The sequence below is a fragment of the Vigna radiata genome, chromosome 7, assembly GCF_000741045.1.
Source record: "Vigna radiata var. radiata cultivar VC1973A chromosome 7, Vradiata_ver6, whole genome shotgun sequence".
Taxonomy (NCBI): domain Eukaryota; kingdom Viridiplantae; phylum Streptophyta; class Magnoliopsida; order Fabales; family Fabaceae; genus Vigna; species Vigna radiata.
The window spans coordinates 49286884-49307662 of NC_028357.1; the positions used below are offsets into that span (position 1 = coordinate 49286884).

A 20779-nucleotide genomic window follows, 5' to 3' on the forward strand; every position below is an offset into this window, starting at 1 on the left:
AATCAATTGGCTAATCTAATTATTTTAGGATACTTAATGAAATCTTAAAGAAATCTTATTGATAGATCTAATTAAAAGTAACTAAGCTTAATTCAAACTCTCAGTATATCAAAACTTAATTAAATATTTGCAAATAGTTCAATACTTCAAAGTTAATTTTCACCTTTAATTTACGAGTGCGACAAAGATTTGCTTTCAGAGAGGTCGCAGAACAGTTTATGCAAAGGTGTGCTATCCTGACGTAAATGTCCTGGACAACCGAGACTGAGAGCTGCATTATTGGAGTTTTTTGGAGGCTTCTGTGATGTCATTGACATTTATATTACATTGACTCCACTTTAATATTTTCTGTTTTTGATACGAGGAAACATACTGCAAAATTTTCCATGATTGCTATGTCATTTTTTCTCCCAAGATGTTTTCATGCGATAATTTTATTAACATCCTTAACTACAGCGCCAAAACATTTGAAACCTATGTAACTGGAAGCCCTAGTTGAGCTAAGAAAAGCCACAAAATTTCGAGTTTGGTCTAAATGTAGAAGCAAAATGGATCCTTCATAATTGAAGTTATAACTTGGTATTGTTTCAGAGAAAGCATGCAGGCATAAGAAGTAAAATGTCAATAATTTATTTCAAGTTCAACATTGAATCTGGAAAATCAATGAATAATTTATTGAGTTAGTCTTTTCAGCCGCAGCAAACATGCTTGTCCTTTGTACTGTAGTAATATGGTCCATGATGGTTTACCTATCTTCCATCAATTTCAGTGCCATGTCAACGAGTGACTGAGTTGTTATATTGTGCCGGTTAAGTCCAACTGTGCCGGAGAAAACATTAAAGCTTTCAAGCTCCGATGTGGTCTCTAAGACATCCTCCAACACCGCTTCCATTCCCATACCCTTGAAGGTGTCTATGTTTTCTGATTTGTCTTTCATCATCCAAATAGCCAACTCTATCACGAACCTCCTTATCCTTGGGACCTTGGTTGGGGGATACTTGTGTTTCTTCAGAATCTGGACCAATTTGTTTGCTAGTTCAGCCTCGGTGATTCCAGCTTCTTCAAATACAATGCTTGATTCATGAGTAGTCATGTATCTGAAAACGTTTGCAGCTAGTCCAATCATCATTTCTTGTATCTTGTTTTCTTCTGACATGATCGCCTTAAGTATCTGCAGGAATTAAAAATGATAAGAAAACTCACGAACTTCAAAAAGTACCTCATCCTAGCTTCTCTAAATGTGCATAAGTTTATTTTATTTTAATTGTGTTTATGGAGAAATTTATCTCAGCAAAACCAAAAAACTAATGATCGCTTAGAATAATAATAATGGTCAGAGATTAACACTTACTATTGGTGCTGCAGTTGTTACCCCCTTTAGCTGGTTAAACAATTCTGGTCCACTGTAGGTGCATAAATTTTTTAGAATTCTAGCTGCATTGACCCGAAGCAATGGATCTTTCAATGCTTCTTCGAGCCTTTCTAGTACTCTCAACTTCAAAATTCGATGGCAGTTGTTCTTGCTTTCCGAAACCAGCATTGCAAGGGCCTCACCGGCAACAATTTTTATATGTTTCTGATTTTCTGGTATGTTGTGCCTGAAAAAAATGTTGAACAGTTCTTTAAGCACTCCACCAGTGCCCCCTATTCTTTCCGTTGCATCCTCTTCCAATGCCAGGCTGGTCAAAATTTCAATGCCCAGTTTCTGTAGAAGAGGATGCTTCTCTCCATGTCTCAAAATGTCTCTAATATTGCTGATGGTGAAAACTATCTCCGAAATCTCTCTTCGAAGATATTTCCCAGTAGTGCCAACAGTGCTAGCCAACATCTTCACCAGTTGCAAAGACCTCTTCACGGTTACGACTTGCGTTGAAGTAACATTTTCACTCTTCAGCAACCATTCTTCAGCATGTGTGAAGTCTATGATCTTTGGAAGAAGGCCCCTTGTGTTTCCAATCTTTCCACAGTTGTCAAGATCACGTGCAAGTTTTTTCAGTATGAGGAGTCCCAATTGGTTAAATGTACAGAACCCATAATTTTGGTGATCAAATACAAGTTTCTTTTCCCCTATCTCATCAGCTGCAGGAATTACACTCCTATTAGTTTTCAAAAGAGATGATATTGATTCCATTGCTCCTGGTATTCCAGCTATTCGGAGAGAATTCTGCTTCTTGCCAGCTAGTTTTGACAAAATCTCTGCAGCCGAGAGCCTAATCTCTTCCTCCTTAGGGTCTGTCCAATTCAACATCTCAACTAGTCTCTCCGCTACTGATATATCAATTCCAATCTTTTGAAGGGTATCATCAGAAAATCTTTCACTGACTGAAAACTGTCTAAGAATTCTTGCTCCAATGAGCTGCTCATCAGGTGAGTTAGAAGCCAACAAGTCCATAGAGAAACTTACCATATCCATTTTCAAGCCATCAAATATGCTTCCATTGACACATCTTGAATAGGCATCATAGAAGAACCTTCTAGTGGATACCATTCCCGGTGGCCCCAACTCACACTCCTTGTTAACCTCTTCCAACAGCTTGCAATAGCTGACTTGCCACTCCCAATAGGCCTTTTCCATCAGAAACAACAGAGCTTCTGCAAGAGCCAACGCATAGAAGATGGAAAGAGCTGATTTGCGGTTCCTCTTGTCAGTGTCTCCCTTTGCCACCTCTCCGTAGTTATGCATCACAAGCTTTATTAACGAGAGAACCACACAAGCTGTTGCAGAAAGAAGCTGTAGCCAATAGAGAAGCCTACTAACATGCCTTGCAAGGAAAAACCATTTAGCATATGGTAGGAGTGGAACATCTGAGCTAACCCACATCCTAGTTGGTGTCCTTGTTGGGGTAGCATCAGCTGCAACATGTTGGTGGTGATGGTTCTGAAACAAATGAGAAATATCAAAGCAAAAAAACATTAGTAGTTATGGTATTCCAACAGAAAGCAAATGCTTAAAAAAGATGTGTACTGGCAAAGTCTTCGCAGTATGCTATAGTTTATTGATATGATTTACTTACCAACAACCAAGCATATATTTACAGTGATGTCTTTTCATAAATATATGCATACTTTACCGAAAGATAGAACACTTTATTAATTATAAAAATCTCTAAAAGTATTGCTTTTCGTGAAGGGGATTACCACTACCTCAGTGATAGACCATGTGGCTTGGTGCTGCCATTCAAGTTCATGGCTCCTGCTGAAAATCCTGGTTCCTTCAACAACAAGTATGATAGTGATGAACCAGAAGTCGGTTTTTTCTAAGGTGATGGCGAAACCACCGAGAAGGACAACGGTTGCCCAAATGAAACCGAGAGTTCCCAACCCGGTAGCTGCTTTTTCAAGCACTGCAAGCTGGAGGGCAAAAAGGGTGAGCTTCTTTTCCGGTGCTGAGGTTGTTGGAGAGACAGAATTGACAGTGCTGTTACTGTCCAACTTGTCTATGCTGCTGATGCCACGAGGCTCAAACATGGTGGTGCCTATGCTGATGGTTTCGCTGAGCCTCACCATTTGGAGTTCATCCACTTGTACATGAATGCTTCCCTCTCCTTCCATTGTACATGAAAGCTAGCTGCAATGCAACCACTGAATGATTAACTTTTGTTGAAGGTTGACAAAAGATGATGTGATATATAATGAAAGTTTTATAGAAGTGTGATGACAGAAGGAGAGTTTTATACAAGAATGAGAATGGCAAGCTTTGGGGGCACGCTCATGGTGTGGTATGGCATGATAAGAGTAACTTCAAGCTTCTCTTTCTGCCCACTAACTTGTCCAAAGGGTTAACGTTGCTTTCTTTGCTAAATTTCCTCAAGCTTTCATATTAGAACTTTAGCAAACATTATTTGGATAAAGCATGAAATTATGGACATACTGTGTGACATTATTATGTGACATATATAGTACATACACATCCTCAAAATAATTGCCATTTGACTCTTTCCATGCCAATTTCTTCCTTGGAAGAAACCTAATCAAACATTTTGTTAATATATAGCACTGCCGAATTTCCTGTTTGTGGATTGCAAGTTACATAATCAGGTCGTGTGATTGGGGCATGAACCTTGGAGTATACGGTTGGATATGTTTTCATTCTAATGCGATTCAAACTACAAAGAAAATAAGACAATATTTGAAGTTATCCTACTATAAATGTTTCTCTTCACCATCATTTTATTTATTGAACCTATAGCTTAATTTCAATTAGTGTAATATAAAATTGGTGTTAATGTTGAATATATACAAAGTCTCATATAAAAAAATAGAAATAAACACGACTATATATATATATATATATATATATATATATATATATATATAAAAGATATCACTATTAATAAGAGACATCTTGTAGTAATATAAAAACAAATTCCCAAACATAAATTGTGTAAATTATTAAAATAAATATTTAATTTTACTGAAGTTAACGTAAGAAGATGTCAATATAATACGTTACATTTTACTTTCTCTTTTTCTTTACAAATATTTTTTTTTTATAATCATGAAACGACCTTTTTTCTTTTCATTTCTAAATCAGAAATAGATGCTGATCATACCTAAATAAAATTCATAAAACCTAATTATTAAATTTCAAGGTAGAACATAAACAATATAAAATAATGTAACTTTGTTTTATTTTATTTTTATATTGATATTATTTTATCAATGATTGAGTTTTACTTTTGCTAATCTTAAATACTATTAGTTTTTTTTTTTAACAAGGATTAGTTTTCAACTGAAAACATATTTAATGTTTATTATTTCATTTACTCAAATCTTGAATAATAGTAATAATAAGTAGAGTTACTTTGAAGGTCTCTAATTTATTCCACAATTTACAGTTAGATTTATAAGTTATTTTTTAATTTAGTTCCCGATCTTATATTAGTTTCTAATCAGTTTCTTTCATCAAACAGTTGTTATAAAATATTAAAGAATTAAATACGTTTATAGATATTGATCAATCAAACTTATCCTAATTTTAATGCAAATTTTCAATATTAATCTATTGTTCAGCATTTTAAATTGGATATAAGGATGAAGATGACTATTTATATATTTATAATGTGCTTATGTCAATATCTCATACATATTTTACGTTTTAAAGTATTAAAATAATTATAGCTCACTAACTAGCTTAAAAAACTCATATTGATCGTTATCTATTATAGTGTTTAATTTTATAATTTTTTTTCTGCACAATTTTCCTTTTTTATATCTTAGTTATTGGTTTAAAATTTTAAAAACTCAAACTTTTAAGATATTTTCTCTCTTATTTCATTCTTAATCATAATTTTATTTTTTTAATTTTGTTTAAATAATGTATTGCATTTTAAAAAACAAAAATCTCAATTTTATTGAATAAAATAATTTTAAAGAGATATATTTGATTATTTCTACTCATTTTTAATATTTTTTTATTTATCTTTAAGATGATAATGATTGATACTAAGTGAGACTGTTTAAATTGTTAAATCCTTATTTTAATAAATAACATAAAACATTTGTTTTATCTATTTTCTTTTACTCTTAATTTCAATTTGTTTAAAGAGATCTTGATTTTGGAAAAAGAAAAAACTTTCATATTTTTTTAATAATTTAACATTTTCGATATTCTCATATTTTCCTCATATTTTCAAGGTAAGTTTCTCATCAGAATTTTAGTTACACATATTTTTTCATTGTATAATTTCGTTCAAGTAATATAATACACTGTAGGATATACAATTCTCAACTTTATTGAATCAACATGTTTAATCATTTTTATAATTATTTAATCTTTATCAAATCTTTACTTGATAGTAATAATTTTATACAAATATAATTAAATTTAAAACAAGTTTACAATATTTCATTCAATTAACAATTAAGGATACAAATTATTAATTAAACTCTGGAAGAGAGTCAGCCTCAAACCTGACCTGAAGAAACAGAGAAAGATGGGATTGTTTGACCAAGACAATACAAATCACTTATATTCTGCAAGTGAACACCACAAATAAGCAGCAGCAGCAGCTGCATTGCCTTCATTCCATGCTTGTCAGATCATTCCTTCTCTGTTGGTAACGAACTAGACAGAAAGAATTGCACCATGTTGAACCTTCCAAACTTCCAGCTGGAGACTTCTTTAGATTATAATCCCTATATCTCTCTCACTGATTGATGTTGTTGATGCTATGGCCACTCCTATCTTTGTTCAATTCAGATGATTGATTGATCTGGTTCTGTATGAACAACAAACCCTAATATGATGGCACAAAGCAATTGCAGGGCATAAATTCAACATTTTCAAAATCAATACCAACTACCACCAGGTCCCCCTTGAGCAGCAGCAACTTTGCGTGCAAGATATTGAGGCTTTGTCTGAAGTCCATTAGCACCTTCAATTCCTTCAACTGCCCTCTCAATTTTACAGTTTGGGTTTCTTCTTGGGTATGAACAGCTTTGAGCAGCATACTTGGCTGAAACAGACGGGTTTTTACCCGTCTTCCGCTGCTCAGTCTCGGCCACCCTACTGTTGTTGTAATGCAGTACTGAACCTACAACTTTTCCTGGACGTGCTGCAACACCTGAGACATGTGAACCAAATTAGAAAGAAGCAAGCTTGAAATACACTCATCAAAAGAATCTCAAAAAACCCACAAATGTATTTCAGTAATACAAGTCCTACTGCTTTCAGCCATTCACAGATAACTCCCCATCATGTGACAGAAGCAAGAACAAGTTCACACAGCCAGAAACATACTTCTTATTGGGTATGTAAAAAGCCAATGAATAAAAAGAAAAAAGCCTTAACAACGAGCACACACTCTTTGAATACAATGTCTGCCTTTGCACATATATGAGATCAGGAAAGAAAGAGGGAAATGAAAAAGCAAAATACAAACTACAATTAGTCATCACACCTTTAATATTTTGAGGAGCTGGTAAAGGAAGCCTGGTCATTGGGATACCACCGGTCTTGTCTATCGCTGGCTTCTCAACTTCTTTGATGCTACACTTGGAGAGATCATCCGCAACCACTGCCATATTTTGCCTTTCGTTATCTGAATACAACACACATGGCCTGCATTTACAGTCTCAAATCAGCACAGTTGGTGTGCAGTTCAAGAGAAAATAAATATAAAGGAGCAATCGTGAAAGACAAAAGCCATGTTTTCAGAACCATTAATAAAAATTAGGATACCTGGGTAATGATGCATGTTGCCTCTCAGGTGGAGTAACAGTTCCACCTTTTCCATAATGCTCTTCAAGATATGCAAATTGTTTTTTGAAATGGTCCACGGCACTATTTGAAATACGTGTGTTAGCACATAGTGATATACTATATAAAGTAGGATTGAAAATTTACATGACTATATAAGCATGAAACCGCAGTTAATCTTATATTTCAACAAATGTAAACTCCAGGTAAAGTTTCAAAAAATATTCATTAACATTAAATGTAGGTATCCAAAGGAAGTGTTTATGACGGTTGAGGATTTAGAGCAGAACAACATAAGCATAATTTGGGTGGAGGAGGAAAAAGTATAGTCTTCACCAGAAGAAGTTTTATGGCTCACAAAATCAAATTCTATCTTATGGTAAACACGGAAGTCAATAGACGAAGGGGCAAATGCAGAAGTGGAGAAGAAGAAATCCTCCAAGCACCTATATATGAAATTAGTTAAAGGGGTAGAACAAAAAGGCTGACCAAACGTTATTATTTGATTCCTATATAGTATATCACTCCATGTTGAATGTAAATATATTGTCAAGCATACTTACTTGAGCAAAAGAGTGAGAAGTGAAATAGAAATTTCGGTGCAAGTTCGGACAATAGTACCTTGGATACATGAATCCTGTTGGCTCTTCTCCGTCTAGATGTTCTTTTAACATCTTTGGATGGTACTCCAGAATCTCTCGGTATATAAGCTCTCGCACGTCTTCCTTTGTTATCCTACGTCTCTCAAATTCAAACTCCATCTTGGTAACTGGCTGAGAACAAGGCTCTCTCTCAACTTTTGCCAAGCCTTTAAAATATGGATCTGCTAGAGCCTAATTAAATCATACACAGTATTCTGATTAAAACTAATCACGATGTGTGGAAAGTTAACAGATGGATGGAAATTTAACCTCTTCAGCAGTAGGTCGATCCTTAGGTTCAAATGCCAACATTCTTTCTAAAACCCGAAGAGCAAGGGGATCTACATTGGGAAACTTTTGAGAGAAAGGAACTGGCTTCTTCTTGCGCATACTACTCAAGTATCTTCGAGCTTTCTCATTCCGTACCTGTTAATATACTTCCAAGGCTATATTAAGAAAAAGAAAATAAAAAATAAAGGACACAAAATTGCTAGAAGGATTGGCAAATGAATAACAGACCCTAGCAATGGCTTCAGGAGAGGGTGTTCCAAGAAAATCAGTCATGAGGTCCAATTGATGGACAACATTCTTCCCTGGAAAAAGAGGTTTCCCAGTTAAAAGTTCTGCGAAAATGCAGCCAATGCTCCATATGTCTATAGCTGGGGTATACTGAAAGAAAAAAAGATTGTAACAACATTAATTATCCATTGTCATTTCACAAACAATCATTTTTTTGTGTTTGACTAAAAGTAAACAATACATAACCAATAATTATTTAACTGTCAAGCTAAACCTTTTCAATTGAAAAACATTAGCGTACAAAACAAAACTTTATGAAATAGCTCAAGTCTCAACACAGGTTCTTTTGTACATTAAGTTAACAGCAGTTAAAAAAAATACATAAATTTCCAAAAATTTCCGGGAATGCTAGCATATTGGCTTGAGGAAAGAGACAAGAAGGATGTGGGGGAGGTAAGCATATCCCCAATTTTTAGAATCCAAGCAATAGTAAATATGAGATAGAGAGCAGTGATCCAGGATTAAAAAAAGGTAACAGATACTGAACCTTGGAGAAAAAGGATCCACACAATTCAGGAGCCCTATACCACCGTGTAGCAACATAATCCTGTGAGGATACAATTGGTGAGCATAAACAATATGTGATGACCAGAGAAGGAAAACTTCGCTTAAGGTGAGCATTTCATAAGAAAAATATTCTTACTGTCCAAAATATAGCAGTCGGTGTATCATTGAAAGCCACTCTGGCAAGACCAAAGTCACAAATCTTCAGTTTGCAGTCAGCATTTGCTAAAATATTTTTCGGCTTCAGATCTCGGTGAAAAACATTTGCTACAAACCCATTAACAAGTTTAAATCAGCCACAATGGTTATGTGATTTAGCAACTAGTTTTCGCATAAAACATTTAACTATGAAAAAGGTACAGTGAGAAATTTAAAAATAAAAGTTAGCCAAATATAAAGATCACAACCTGTGTGTATATACTTTAAGCCTCGAAGAAGCTGATAGAGAAAAAACTGGTAATGCTCTGCAGTCAAATCATCATTTGCTTTGATGACCTGATGTAAATCAGATTCCATAAGTTCAAATACAACATATATATCTTTGAACTCCCTTCTAGAAGGAGGTAATAAAATATGCTTGATCTCCACAATATCAGGATGGCGTAAGAGTCTAAGAAGCTTGATCTCCCGAAGAATGCGGGTGGCATCAGAAACGTGTTCAAATATGTCATTGATTTTCTTTATTGCAACCTTCTCTCCTGTGTGTGTATCATAAGCAGAGCAAACAACACCATAGCTTCCTTTACCAATCACTTCCTCTATTCTGTATCTACTCCCTTCGCCATATTCTGTAAAGAAGTCTACATCTACAGATGACTGCATAAACACAACAAATTAGACTCTGCTTGAATATACCAAGTAAAGCGAAAGTCATGATTTAAATGAGCAGCAACACACATGAAACCAGATTAAGGTTTCATATTTTATACAAGTAGCAAGCACAGCATCTACAAACAGAAAAGAATAAAGTTACACAAAAGCTTTTAGACAATGGATATAAATGTAGTTAATTTATACAGGAGATTTAAAAAATCACCCAGTGTACATTAGACTCAATTCTCTAACAGTAAGGAAAATTCTCTTTTCTAGAGATCTTAAATATATAAAAAAAAAAAATGAATTTATAGAAAAAAAGGAAATGAAACAAATAGTATCTGTTTCATGTAGCTGTCACAAATTTTTTCATTAAAGCACAATTTGAAGTACCCAGTTAAAATGTAACAAGGAAAAGGGAAAAGGAATACTAAAACTAACTACATCACCGGCATACTTATTTTGGCTGTAGTAACAAGTATCTGAAATATTGCATGGGCTCAAAAGTTTAGGCAATTTTAAAAAGAACAGATTAAAATAAAAAAAAAATGTTTAAAACTGTAGAATATATGCATGTCTGATTCAGATAAAATCCAAAAACCTGGTATTAAAAGGGAAAATCTTTAAAATTATAAATTAAATTAGCTTAATTTATTCAAATAAATTAGACAAAAAAGGTAAAAAAAAAAAAAAAAAAAAAAAAGAGCGAAGTTAGGAATAACATATGCCATTTCTAAAGAGAGAGTAAACTGAAACATTGAGCGACTTTCAAATCTTGAAGCATAACGTCCTGGTTCAAACTTTGCTATTGCCTTTGTACATCAAGAGCATATATCTAGTTTAAAATATATATACATTAATGCTTGTTTGAAAATGTCCAGCGAGATCTTGTCACAGCCGGTACCAAGCCCCAGTAAACGATGAAGCTGTTAAGCCATTGATAGCCAACCTAATATTACCCAAACTCCCAACATAAAAGGGAAGTTAAAGCAGACTAAAACGATCAGTGATTTCTAGTTAATAAGACATGTATTTGATGGAAAAAGAGAGAATGTAAGGATGTTATCCGTATCTCAAAAGTAATACTTCATATTTGTTATATAATGGCGGATTATTCAGCCTTCTGTTTCATGAAAAAGACTTCCTATGTGCTATAAGATTTAAACTGACATGAACAAGTGAACAAGTTTATAAGATAATCCATTGCAATGGTCTGCGCTCAGTAGATAAGCTATGAACCAAAATAGCAGACAAAAAAACTTAAAAGATGAAAAACTTTTTGCAGTACATCTCACAAGCCAAAATAACTGGGAACCAGACATAATGCCATATGAAAAATACATTCAGAATAGAAAGAGATGTAAAAAAGTGTATGCAGTGACAGGGACCGCGAATTACTGGAAGGTTTAAAAGAACAAAATTCAATACAAAGGGTACAAATCCTATCCAAGCTATGTACAAATGCAGAAATAACAAACATGGAGTAAAAATACTCTTCACAAAAGTGTACCATGCTACGCTACATAAACATACATCAACTCAATGTGCTACCATGTTGATCGAGTTACTATACCTTTTTTCTCTGATCATGAGGCATATTGGAAACTAAGCATAAAACTCGATTATGATTGAACAACCCAACCGTAACCCAAATTCAAATCACTAAACTCCCACTTCCAGTAAATTTAGAATGGCAAAAGAATCTCCGGATCACGAGGGATGATCAAAATGCAAAAGTCAAATAAAAGTGCAAAATAAAAAATAGAAAAAGAGGATAAATTAAGAAGAATAAAAAAAAAACTTTAGAGCTCAATAATACGAAGGCAGACCTAGTAAAATTTGGTAGCTAAAATCAACCACGGTTGTGACAAAGGAATGTACTATACACTACACAGTATTGTACAAGGGGCGGAGAACACGGAAATTGAAACAAGAGCAACATAGACAATTTGGCGGTGGTACCAAAAGTGTAGTTGAAATGCCCAGTTAGAGATCACGTAGGAGAACGAGCTAGTCTAATGAATTAAGCATAGAACCAGCCGAAAAAACTAATCTTGTGGCGATAATCACTAACAGGGCTAAAGGGGACGAATAAAAAATAATATACAGAGACACAAGAAAAGGAAATGGACAAAGAGGGAAATTGAAGAAGCGAATTCCAGAGGTTAGAATGAAGAAGTGGGAGTGAGAAAAAGAAAAGATTTTGGATCTGAAAGAGAGAAGTGGTGGATGAGTGCAATGTAGTTGATGATGAAGAAGGGTGTTCAAGCTCGGAAACAGAAACACGCATGATAAAGGAACAAGGACTCCCAATTAATTACAGGTATCATGATTCCAATATCACTCCAATTTAAAACGACGGGTATTATAATCATTTTCTTTTTTACTTCCACAATTTCATTCAATCATTTTCATATATAATAATAGAATTATTTTTATTGCAACTATTTCAAAATTATATTTGAAAGCAATTGTATTTTTAAATTAGTTTCCATTTTATCAATTCTGATTTAAGAAAATAAAATTTCAATTAAGACTTAAATATGACATAATCTTAATGTGTTGAGTTTATGCATAAAACGTTAATATGAATTGATTTAAATAAAAAATTAAGATAAGTCAATTCATATTGAAGATTAATACAAGTCAACTCAAACTAAAATTAAGTTTAGATAGTTCAAACTAAATAATCAACCCATACCATCTAAAACTATTTTAGTTGAGTTAATTTTGTCTTGTTTAAAATGGTATAACCTAGACATACTTTATATTTTTAATTGTTTGTTAAGATGAAGCCAATTATTTGAGTTAAAATCAAATTTTTTTATAACTAAAGTCGAATCCATTAACACAACTTCAATTTTTTTTTTGTGGTTACTTTAATTATAACAATTTCTTTTATGCCATTAAGGAAAGTGATTTTCTTTTTAATTTATATTCTATTATGTTTCAATGATATTTATTTTTTGTAATTAATTCGATGTTTAAAATTAATTTAATAATTAAATAAGAAAAATTATTTATATTAGTAAAACTTTAATAAAAATTAAAAGTAATTAAAATAAAATAACTAAAATAAAAATACATTATCAAAGTCTTAATATTTCGTTTTAGTTATTTTATTTTAATTAATTTTAATTTTTCTGAAGTTCTTATTAATATAAATCACTTTAACTTTTTCTTACTTTATTATCTTTGTTATATATTCAATTAATTAAATTAATTTTAAATGCTAAATTAATTAAGTAATAAAAAATAATAAATATAGTTGCAACATAGTAAAATAAAAAATTTAAAAATCACTTTATTTATAAAAAAATGACTTAAAAATTATTTTTAATTGAAGTGGTCACATATACAATGACATAAAAAATAAGTGGCAGATGTATTATGTGTAACAACGACTTTACTTAAAAAAATTGCTTTTAATTTAACTAGTGCTATTTGTAATGATTTTATTTATAAAAAAACTAAAATCCATTTAGATCATACGACTTCAGACAAGATAAATCTAATTTATGTGAAATCATTTTAAATGATCTAGATCACACTACTTCAGACAAAACAAATCTAACTCAGTTGAAATCATTTTAAAAGATATTATTTATTTTTTAATTTCATAGTCTGAAACTTAATATTTAAAAATTTTAACATCATTCTAAAAATATAAAAGTGAATTAACATGGTTTGATGTATTGGTTGATGTTCCTTTCCAGCGTATTGGGTGCAGATATGAGCTGTGGGTTGAAATCCTTTGGATTTTCAAACAGACAGGCAGTGAAATTTTCATGTGACGTTTTCGAATTTTTTTGATTTTAAGATAAGAAGACAGCACTTTAATATCCCTACATCTTATGCACTTGTACACAACATCACCAACACAAAATATTAGATCCATTCATTCCGCCCAATAATTCAACACATCCAACTACAACATGCTACACTCTGTTATTGCCACCATACACTTTTACTTCACTTTCTTTCTTTTCCAAGACATGTTTCTCGTCACAGCTTCAACCAACTCAGATTAACTTTATGTTGACCAACATGTCTAAATTTAGTTTAAATATGAATTTTACATTAAAATATTTTCTAGATCTAACAACCAAATATCTGATAAACGTTAGCAAATTACAATATCCTATCATCATAAGTTATCAATTTCGATTACTTGCGTCAGATGTAGTACAACTACACTCTATATAACCATCAATAAGTCGGTGCTACCTCTTGCGTTATCACCATAATATCACTAAAAAATATTAGATTAGATTAACTTTACTATAACCTTTTTTGGCTTAATAATGATAATTTTATTCTTATAACAATAATTCAATGTTTTTATTTTTATTTTTCATTCAATGTGATTATTTATGTTATAGAGACAACTGTGGCAGGTCAGCCTGTTAGTGCAGCCAAAACATATGCTCACCAACGTGATTTGTGTTGAAAACAAATCACCTACAAGCTAGACAAACAGAAAAATAACATCATTACCTAGAACTATTGTACATGAGGTAGAAGGTTCATTACACAACTAATACTACTTCAAACGAAAACGAAAACAAGAAACAATTACTAGTCATTACTATAGTCTAAATAACAGTGAAGAGGTTCATAGCAAGAACAAAACATGCATGAAATCTAAAAGAAAAAAAAAAATCTTACATAACTAAAATTTACTTCATGTTGTTTCTTTCGAATTCGATGATAAATGGTTTAATCATTAAATTTGATAATAAATAATTATTAGATTAAGTAAAGAAATTTAAATCTGACTTTCACACTTCCAAGAATATAAAAGCCTTTATTATTCAATGATCACTATAGACAATAATTAAATTAGTTTTGATAATGATATCATTCCTAATTATTTAACATACAACTTTTTCTATGATTATAATTTTACACTTCTATTTTCTCCTGAAATTAAGCCCCACATTGATACTATTTGTTTCTTACCTTCAACCTTATTCAAATTAGTTTATGCTATTTCAAAAATTTGTTGCACTTCTAGTGAATCACTGATACTACCCTTTCCTAAAACAATTATCTCATTATTATTTATTCTAGCACAGCCTCCGTTAGAGCTATTGTTAACCATTGGTTTTAAGACGAATTCGCAAAATACTTATACTATGCACTCACTACAAACATATTTAAGAGAAACACATTAACATAACCACCTTTCTTTGTCGTCTATTATAACTCTGACCAAGCATCCTCTTCTTTTTCATATCAAAATTTTCATTTGAAAGAATATGGTCAAAACTACGTCATATGATACTATGGTGGCGTTGTAAGCACTTTGAAAAAAACAACATAGTAAAAGAATTAACAAATATGTGTCGTACTCATGAATACTTATGTAAAAGTAATAAATATTAAAACTACTAACATATATTATAGAACACGTTCTACGAAATCAAATTCATCAAATTCTACAACACAAAGCTGAACTGTGTTAATATAAAATGTCACTACACAATTTTTTTTATTAAAACCAGACTACCGGACCAAGTTGGTTTGGACTCCCAGAGTGAAAACACTATCCCAACCTATCTTTTATGACCACGCTGACAGACCGACCCACCAAACATAACTCATTTTCCCATCCATACTTCAAATTCAATTATAAATAATTCCATTTGTTGGAAATGTAAAACAAAAAAATAAAGTTTGCGCACAAGGACCGCTTTGTTCACCCTTCTTCCTGAAAACTACGAAAGAACGTTTCTCAGAAAAATCAATCCGTTATGTTCAATTGAACTTCCAATTTCGCCCCAAGACAGACCCACCTAAACCACCACAACCATTTAAAACAAGTTAAAAGAATAACTCGTTACCACGGACCGTCACAACTTACGAAGAACTTAAAATAATCAATGAAAGCAACTAAATTCAACGCAAATTAGACTATAACTAGCAGATTAAGATGCTATGGAAATTATGACCACAATTGTCACCAAAAAGTTTATCACAGGACGCTGTTAGTCCGCCCCTTTACAAGAAATGTACACTTCTTCGATGAGGCCATAATATAACAATAAACTTAAAAGCGACAACATTTTTCTTCTAACTAATTTGACAATCTACTACTGTGAATATGTCCCTCAAGGGTAAAAAATTAATAGTCGAGAAGCTGGAAAGGCTGAAAAAAGCTTGAGAAACTCGTTTTAATATCAAATTAAAATCAGCATAATCTAGTAGTGGTTTAAGGACATGACATTTTTCTGGAAGCATAAATAAACTAGTTTCAAAATTCAATCCATTCAACGGCAATATGAAACTATTACTCATCCACATAATCTCAAACTTCGCTGGGCTTCAAGTTTCTAAACAAAGGTCTCACAAGTTAAAACAACTTGGCAAGTACATTTTGGTATAAGAAAAATAATGATAAAGAAAGCATAATAGTTTCAGTTACCAACTTTGCAAACAAAATAAAAATCATCACAAACCACCTCCTGCTATAATGATATAATAACTAGTGACTAGCATATCCTCCATTGCAACCGGTGAATCTCAAAACTGAAATCACTTCCATCCTCAATTGAAAATAACCTAGTAGAAGAAACCCAGTACCTTACCACCAACATTTTTCCTCCTGGCCTCTTCATGATCCATAATGCCAGCAGAGGTTGTCAATACAATATACCCAAACTGCATAATTAGTGTAAATCAAAAAGGTCAGTGATGAGTAGAGGAACCATTAGTATCCAACATCACTCAGTAATATATTACACATAATTCAATTTTTGACATGATGTTAAAGAGTTAAAGCCACAGCCCCGCTAGAAAAAACAAACCAACCTTAGCACAAAGCCTTGACAAAATTATAACTCAACCAATGCAAAAAAAAAAAATAAAAATCAGAAGGAAGATAATTAATACTTACAAGAAAATACTGAAATAAGTTTTGATTTCATGGCCCTATACATGCATCATGATGTGTTTAAGATTCACATAGACAGGAATTTGAACACAACACAATATATAAAAATAATTAATCTAACTGACCTGTCTTGAAGGGAGAAGCCTAGCAGTCCAAGGTTCTATGTCTTTGACACCCACATCAAAACGGGGACTAATAACCCCACACTTGTTCAATCTACCGTTCAACTCAACCACGATTTTACCAGCCCTGTGGTCATCAACAAATTCAAACTCTCCGATGTATCCTACACCATCAAGCACCGGAATGCAACAATAAATCAACACACAAACTAAATCATTAATCAGAAAGAAAAAAAACAACAAAGCATTGATAAGAGAGTGATACCGTGCTTTTGCATCACCAAAAGGAATTTAATAATAACTTTGGAGGATGGCCTAATCATGACTTGGCGCTTCCCCCTTTTCTCGGCATTATACATGCTCTTGAGAGCATCGTTCAATACACTAACCCTCACCATACTCACTAACTGACACGCAAATTGCAATCAGAGTCAATCAATTATAATTAAGGCTAAAAAGTATATCACACCCTCAAATGAAACCAACTATTTGGGAACGAGCTATTAATACCAATCTTACCGACAGAGAAGAGAAGCCTCTGGGATGTGCCGGTGCTCTTCCGTTCAGAACTAAGGGACAATCACCAAAAGCGCAAATAAGAAGGCTTGGGACTCTGTATTTAGGGTTTAGGAGCTGGACAGCCTCTTATTGGGCCCATTTTGGGCCTCAACCCTTGCTAATTTATTTTTGCACTTTTATAATTCCAACCTGCACCCGATAAATCTGTGTCATGAAAATATTGTATTTAGATAGTAAATTTCAGAATATAAAATATAAAATCATTTTATATTATGTTCTTCGTATTTAATTTTGTTCATGTCTTTTAATTTTAAATTTAATTGAGTTTCAATTTTTTTAATTCAACAATATTTTTCCTTTTTAAAATAAAACCAAATTAATATTTAAAAGTAATTACAATATATATATAGGAGTTTGGTAATTTAGGTAAAGTGATTTTTTAGTTGGTACATTTTAGCAAAGTGTATCAAATTTTAGGTTACAAAAATATCCCTATTTAAAAAAACATATTTTATATATAAGGATACTTTAGTAATTTTAAAATTTAAATTAAATAAAAAATAGAAAAAGGTAGTTATTCATTAATTGTTTTTTTAAAATAAAAAAATAAAAAGAAAGGTAGTTATTTTCCACCTAAGGAATATTTTTAATTATAATATTTTTAAATAGATATAATTTTTATAGTTACGTTGTTTTTTAAAAATGGATGGATCACATCCATAGGTAACATATTTTCCATGACTTAAAAGGTATCTTTTGCAATTTTTATTTCCATGACTTTATAGAGGGTTTATAGAATCCGTCTGGGTTTTAGAACTCATATGAGTTTATATAACCTGTCTGGTTAGTTTATAAAACCCGAGTTAAAAAAACAACTACCTTTTATTTTATTTTTTATTTTAAAAAACAACTACCTTTTAAAAAATATATAATAAAACAAATCAGGATTTTTCATAACTACCTTTTATTTTTTTATTTTAAATTAAATTTTAAAATTATTAAAACACCCTTAGATTTAAAGTTGATTGTCTTTTTTAACCGGGACATTTTTATAACCTAAAACTTGGTACACTTTGCTAAAATGTACCAACTGAACACTCACTTTACGTAAATTAGCAAATCCCATATATATATATATATATATATATATATATATATATATATATATATATATATACACTAAATAACTTAATTTAAATATTGAAATTAATTTTATTTTACATTTTTTAAATTATAAAATTCTTATTTTAAACTTAATTCTTTTTAAATATTTAAATGATAATTGTAAAGTAACATTTGTAATTTTTTAATTTTAATATTAAAAATACTTTTTTTAAAACAAAAAATATACATAGTTTTTTAAATAGTTTTATAAACCATTTCAAATATTAAAATTTATAAATTAAAAGTGTTACATTATATTTATATTTTTAATATTTTGAAAACATTGAAATTTTAAAATAAATACTTTTTAAAATTTGAATTAAAAAAAATAATTTGAATATTTAAATAAAATGATTTGATGTATAAATCTTAAAATATTATTTTAACATGCATAAATAGCTTTTTATATTTAACATAAATAACCTAATTGAATCATTTTAACAAAAATTATTACTTAATTAGAAAAAAACTATTGAAGAATTGAAACAAAAATTATAACCAAATAATAATTTTAGACTAAAAATTGTGACATCCTACAAATTATAATAATTATGAAAGTATACAAATATGTTAAAAGAATTAGTTAGTAATTATTTAATTTAAAAAACATTAAATATGGTTAAATATTATAAAATATTCTTAAATATCAAACTGGTTATCTAAAAATAAAATAGTTATAAGTTATTCACTAGATGGGTCATATTAAATTGATGTCTTCACAATCGATTTAATATGTTCACATTACATTCCAGTTTAAAATATTTTCTAATATTCACAAATTGTTTTCTAAATTAAATCAGTTTAATTAAATTAAATCGGTTTTATTACGACTAATTTTATATTCAGTTCTAATATTACAATTTTTCAATAATGATAACACATGTAAGAGTTGTTTAAGTTTGTAATTTTTATTGAAAAATATTTTTGAACATATGATAAAAATTGTGGTTATAATAGTTATTATTTATGTTAGTTCACTTATTTCGGTAATTATAAATGTAATTGATGTTTGTATTTTATAGGAACACAAATGATAATAATATAAGTATGGTAGGATATGCACACTAATAAAAAAAATGAGAATTATGCCATGCTCGGACACTATTAGAGATTTTTTTTCAAGCTAATAAATTACCGTGATGTAAGACATGATTTTTTTTATTTGAGATTTAAATAAAGTATGGTAATTTTATTTTTAAATAACTATTTGAAACAAGTTTATTTGTGACATTCCAATAATATATGGCATGCATATATAGTCTAGACGTCATAAATTATAATAAAGGAAAACAGTCAAGAGTAATTAAAGTATAAAGAATTATAGTAATCCTTGAAATAGCCGGAAATTTTAAAACTTAAAGTGTTAGAAAACATCTCAAAATTATAACTTAAGTTGAAAGTGTTTCAAAAGAACATAAAAGAACTGAGAAAGTCCTAGAGAGTCTAGGCAGCAGCATCTCTATTTCCTTCAAAGACATGTTCCAATGAAACCTCATTCTCCTCTGTTCACATCCAAGTGGATGATCATTGCAAAAGAAAGACATACACAAACAAGTAAGTGTGAGCTAATTATATAAAAAGCATGCATCATGCCAGACATAACTTATACAAGAGTTAATTTCAAATCATAACGGATTAAGGCATGTATCCTAGCATGTTAATTACTAGACTTGACTCGTCCGGACTTTAGAATAAGAATCGAGCTATGGCGGGTCATGCACCCATGGTGGCTTATGAAACTTGGGTTCCCCAACCTGCCACACTCACGAGGTTAGTCTGTTCCGCGCCTTGGAGCACACTGGAAGCCTCCGAGACTAAGACCTCCTGTTAGTCCTCACCACATGGTCTAATCCTCTCTACGTGAGAAGAAAGACCATTGGAGCATTAGGAACACCTCCAAGACTGAGCTCCTACTTTCATTTTAAGACACTAAGAATCTCACCAAGAGATTCTACACAGACGAAACTTGATTTACCACTTGCGTCGTATTTTCATCACTTTGTAATCATATACTTTTTGCCCCAATCAACATATACATAATCTCAACAATATACATTACTTACCAATCACAAGTTATAAAAATAACATCTCTATAATTGAATCAAAGTTAATCAATACCAATAACCAAGCAGCTCCAACTAACCCGTAACAGCTTATAAAATACATCAATTCATACATACCTACAAGTAATATAATTATTGATTAACACTCACATTTTAATATAAGAAGTAAATATATTTACTTTATTTTATATATATATATATATATATATATATATATATATATATATATATATATATATATATAAGGATACAGTACATATGGTATATATTATATTAAT

The 20779-nt window shown here is 31.2% G+C and overlaps 3 protein-coding genes across 7 annotated transcripts; all 3 read right to left on the minus strand.

Moving 5' to 3' along the window:
* Positions 1-166: 166 nt before the first annotated feature.
* Positions 167-3889, minus strand: LOC106765776. Of its 2 annotated transcripts, none has more exons than XM_022784077.1 (4): positions 3678-3889; positions 3139-3568; positions 1352-2878; positions 167-1171 (listed from the first exon to the last, which is right to left on the minus strand). In XM_022784077.1, exons 2-4 carry the CDS (start codon positions 3550-3552, stop codon positions 746-748), a joined length of 2367 nt encoding a protein of 788 aa, XP_022639798.1. In that variant the 5' UTR covers positions 3553-3568; positions 3678-3889; the 3' UTR covers positions 167-745. The 2 variants fall into 2 exon arrangements, with proteins under 2 accessions (XP_022639798.1, XP_014505993.1); XM_014650507.2 differs by having other exon boundaries at positions 169-1171; positions 3145-3568.
* A 1932-nt stretch (positions 3890-5821) lies between these two features.
* Positions 5822-12070, minus strand: LOC106768852 (mitogen-activated protein kinase 15). Its single transcript, XM_014654212.2, has 10 exons — positions 11312-12070; positions 9333-9741; positions 9065-9192; positions 8909-8968; positions 8362-8511; positions 8113-8268; positions 7823-8034; positions 7184-7285; positions 6903-7063; positions 5822-6566 (listed from the first exon to the last, which is right to left on the minus strand). The coding sequence occupies exons 1-10, from the start codon at positions 11333-11335 to the stop codon at positions 6292-6294; spliced, it is 1677 nt and encodes a 558-aa protein (XP_014509698.1). The 5' UTR covers positions 11336-12070; the 3' UTR covers positions 5822-6291.
* A 3919-nt stretch (positions 12071-15989) lies between these two features.
* LOC106765701 (40S ribosomal protein S15a) lies at positions 15990-17408 on the minus strand. Of its 4 annotated transcripts, XM_022784078.1 has the most exons (5): positions 17275-17408; positions 17021-17162; positions 16759-16919; positions 16637-16671; positions 15990-16401 (listed from the first exon to the last, which is right to left on the minus strand). In XM_022784078.1, the coding sequence occupies exons 2-5, from the start codon at positions 17151-17153 to the stop codon at positions 16383-16385; spliced, it is 348 nt and encodes a 115-aa protein (XP_022639799.1). In that variant the 5' UTR covers positions 17154-17162; positions 17275-17408; the 3' UTR covers positions 15990-16382. The 4 variants fall into 4 exon arrangements, with proteins under 4 accessions (XP_022639799.1, XP_014505890.1, XP_014505892.1 ...); XM_014650404.2 differs by lacking the exon at positions 16637-16671; XM_014650406.2 differs by lacking the exon at positions 16637-16671 and having other exon boundaries at positions 17021-17158; positions 17275-17349.
* Between the last annotated feature and the right edge of the window lie 3371 nt (positions 17409-20779).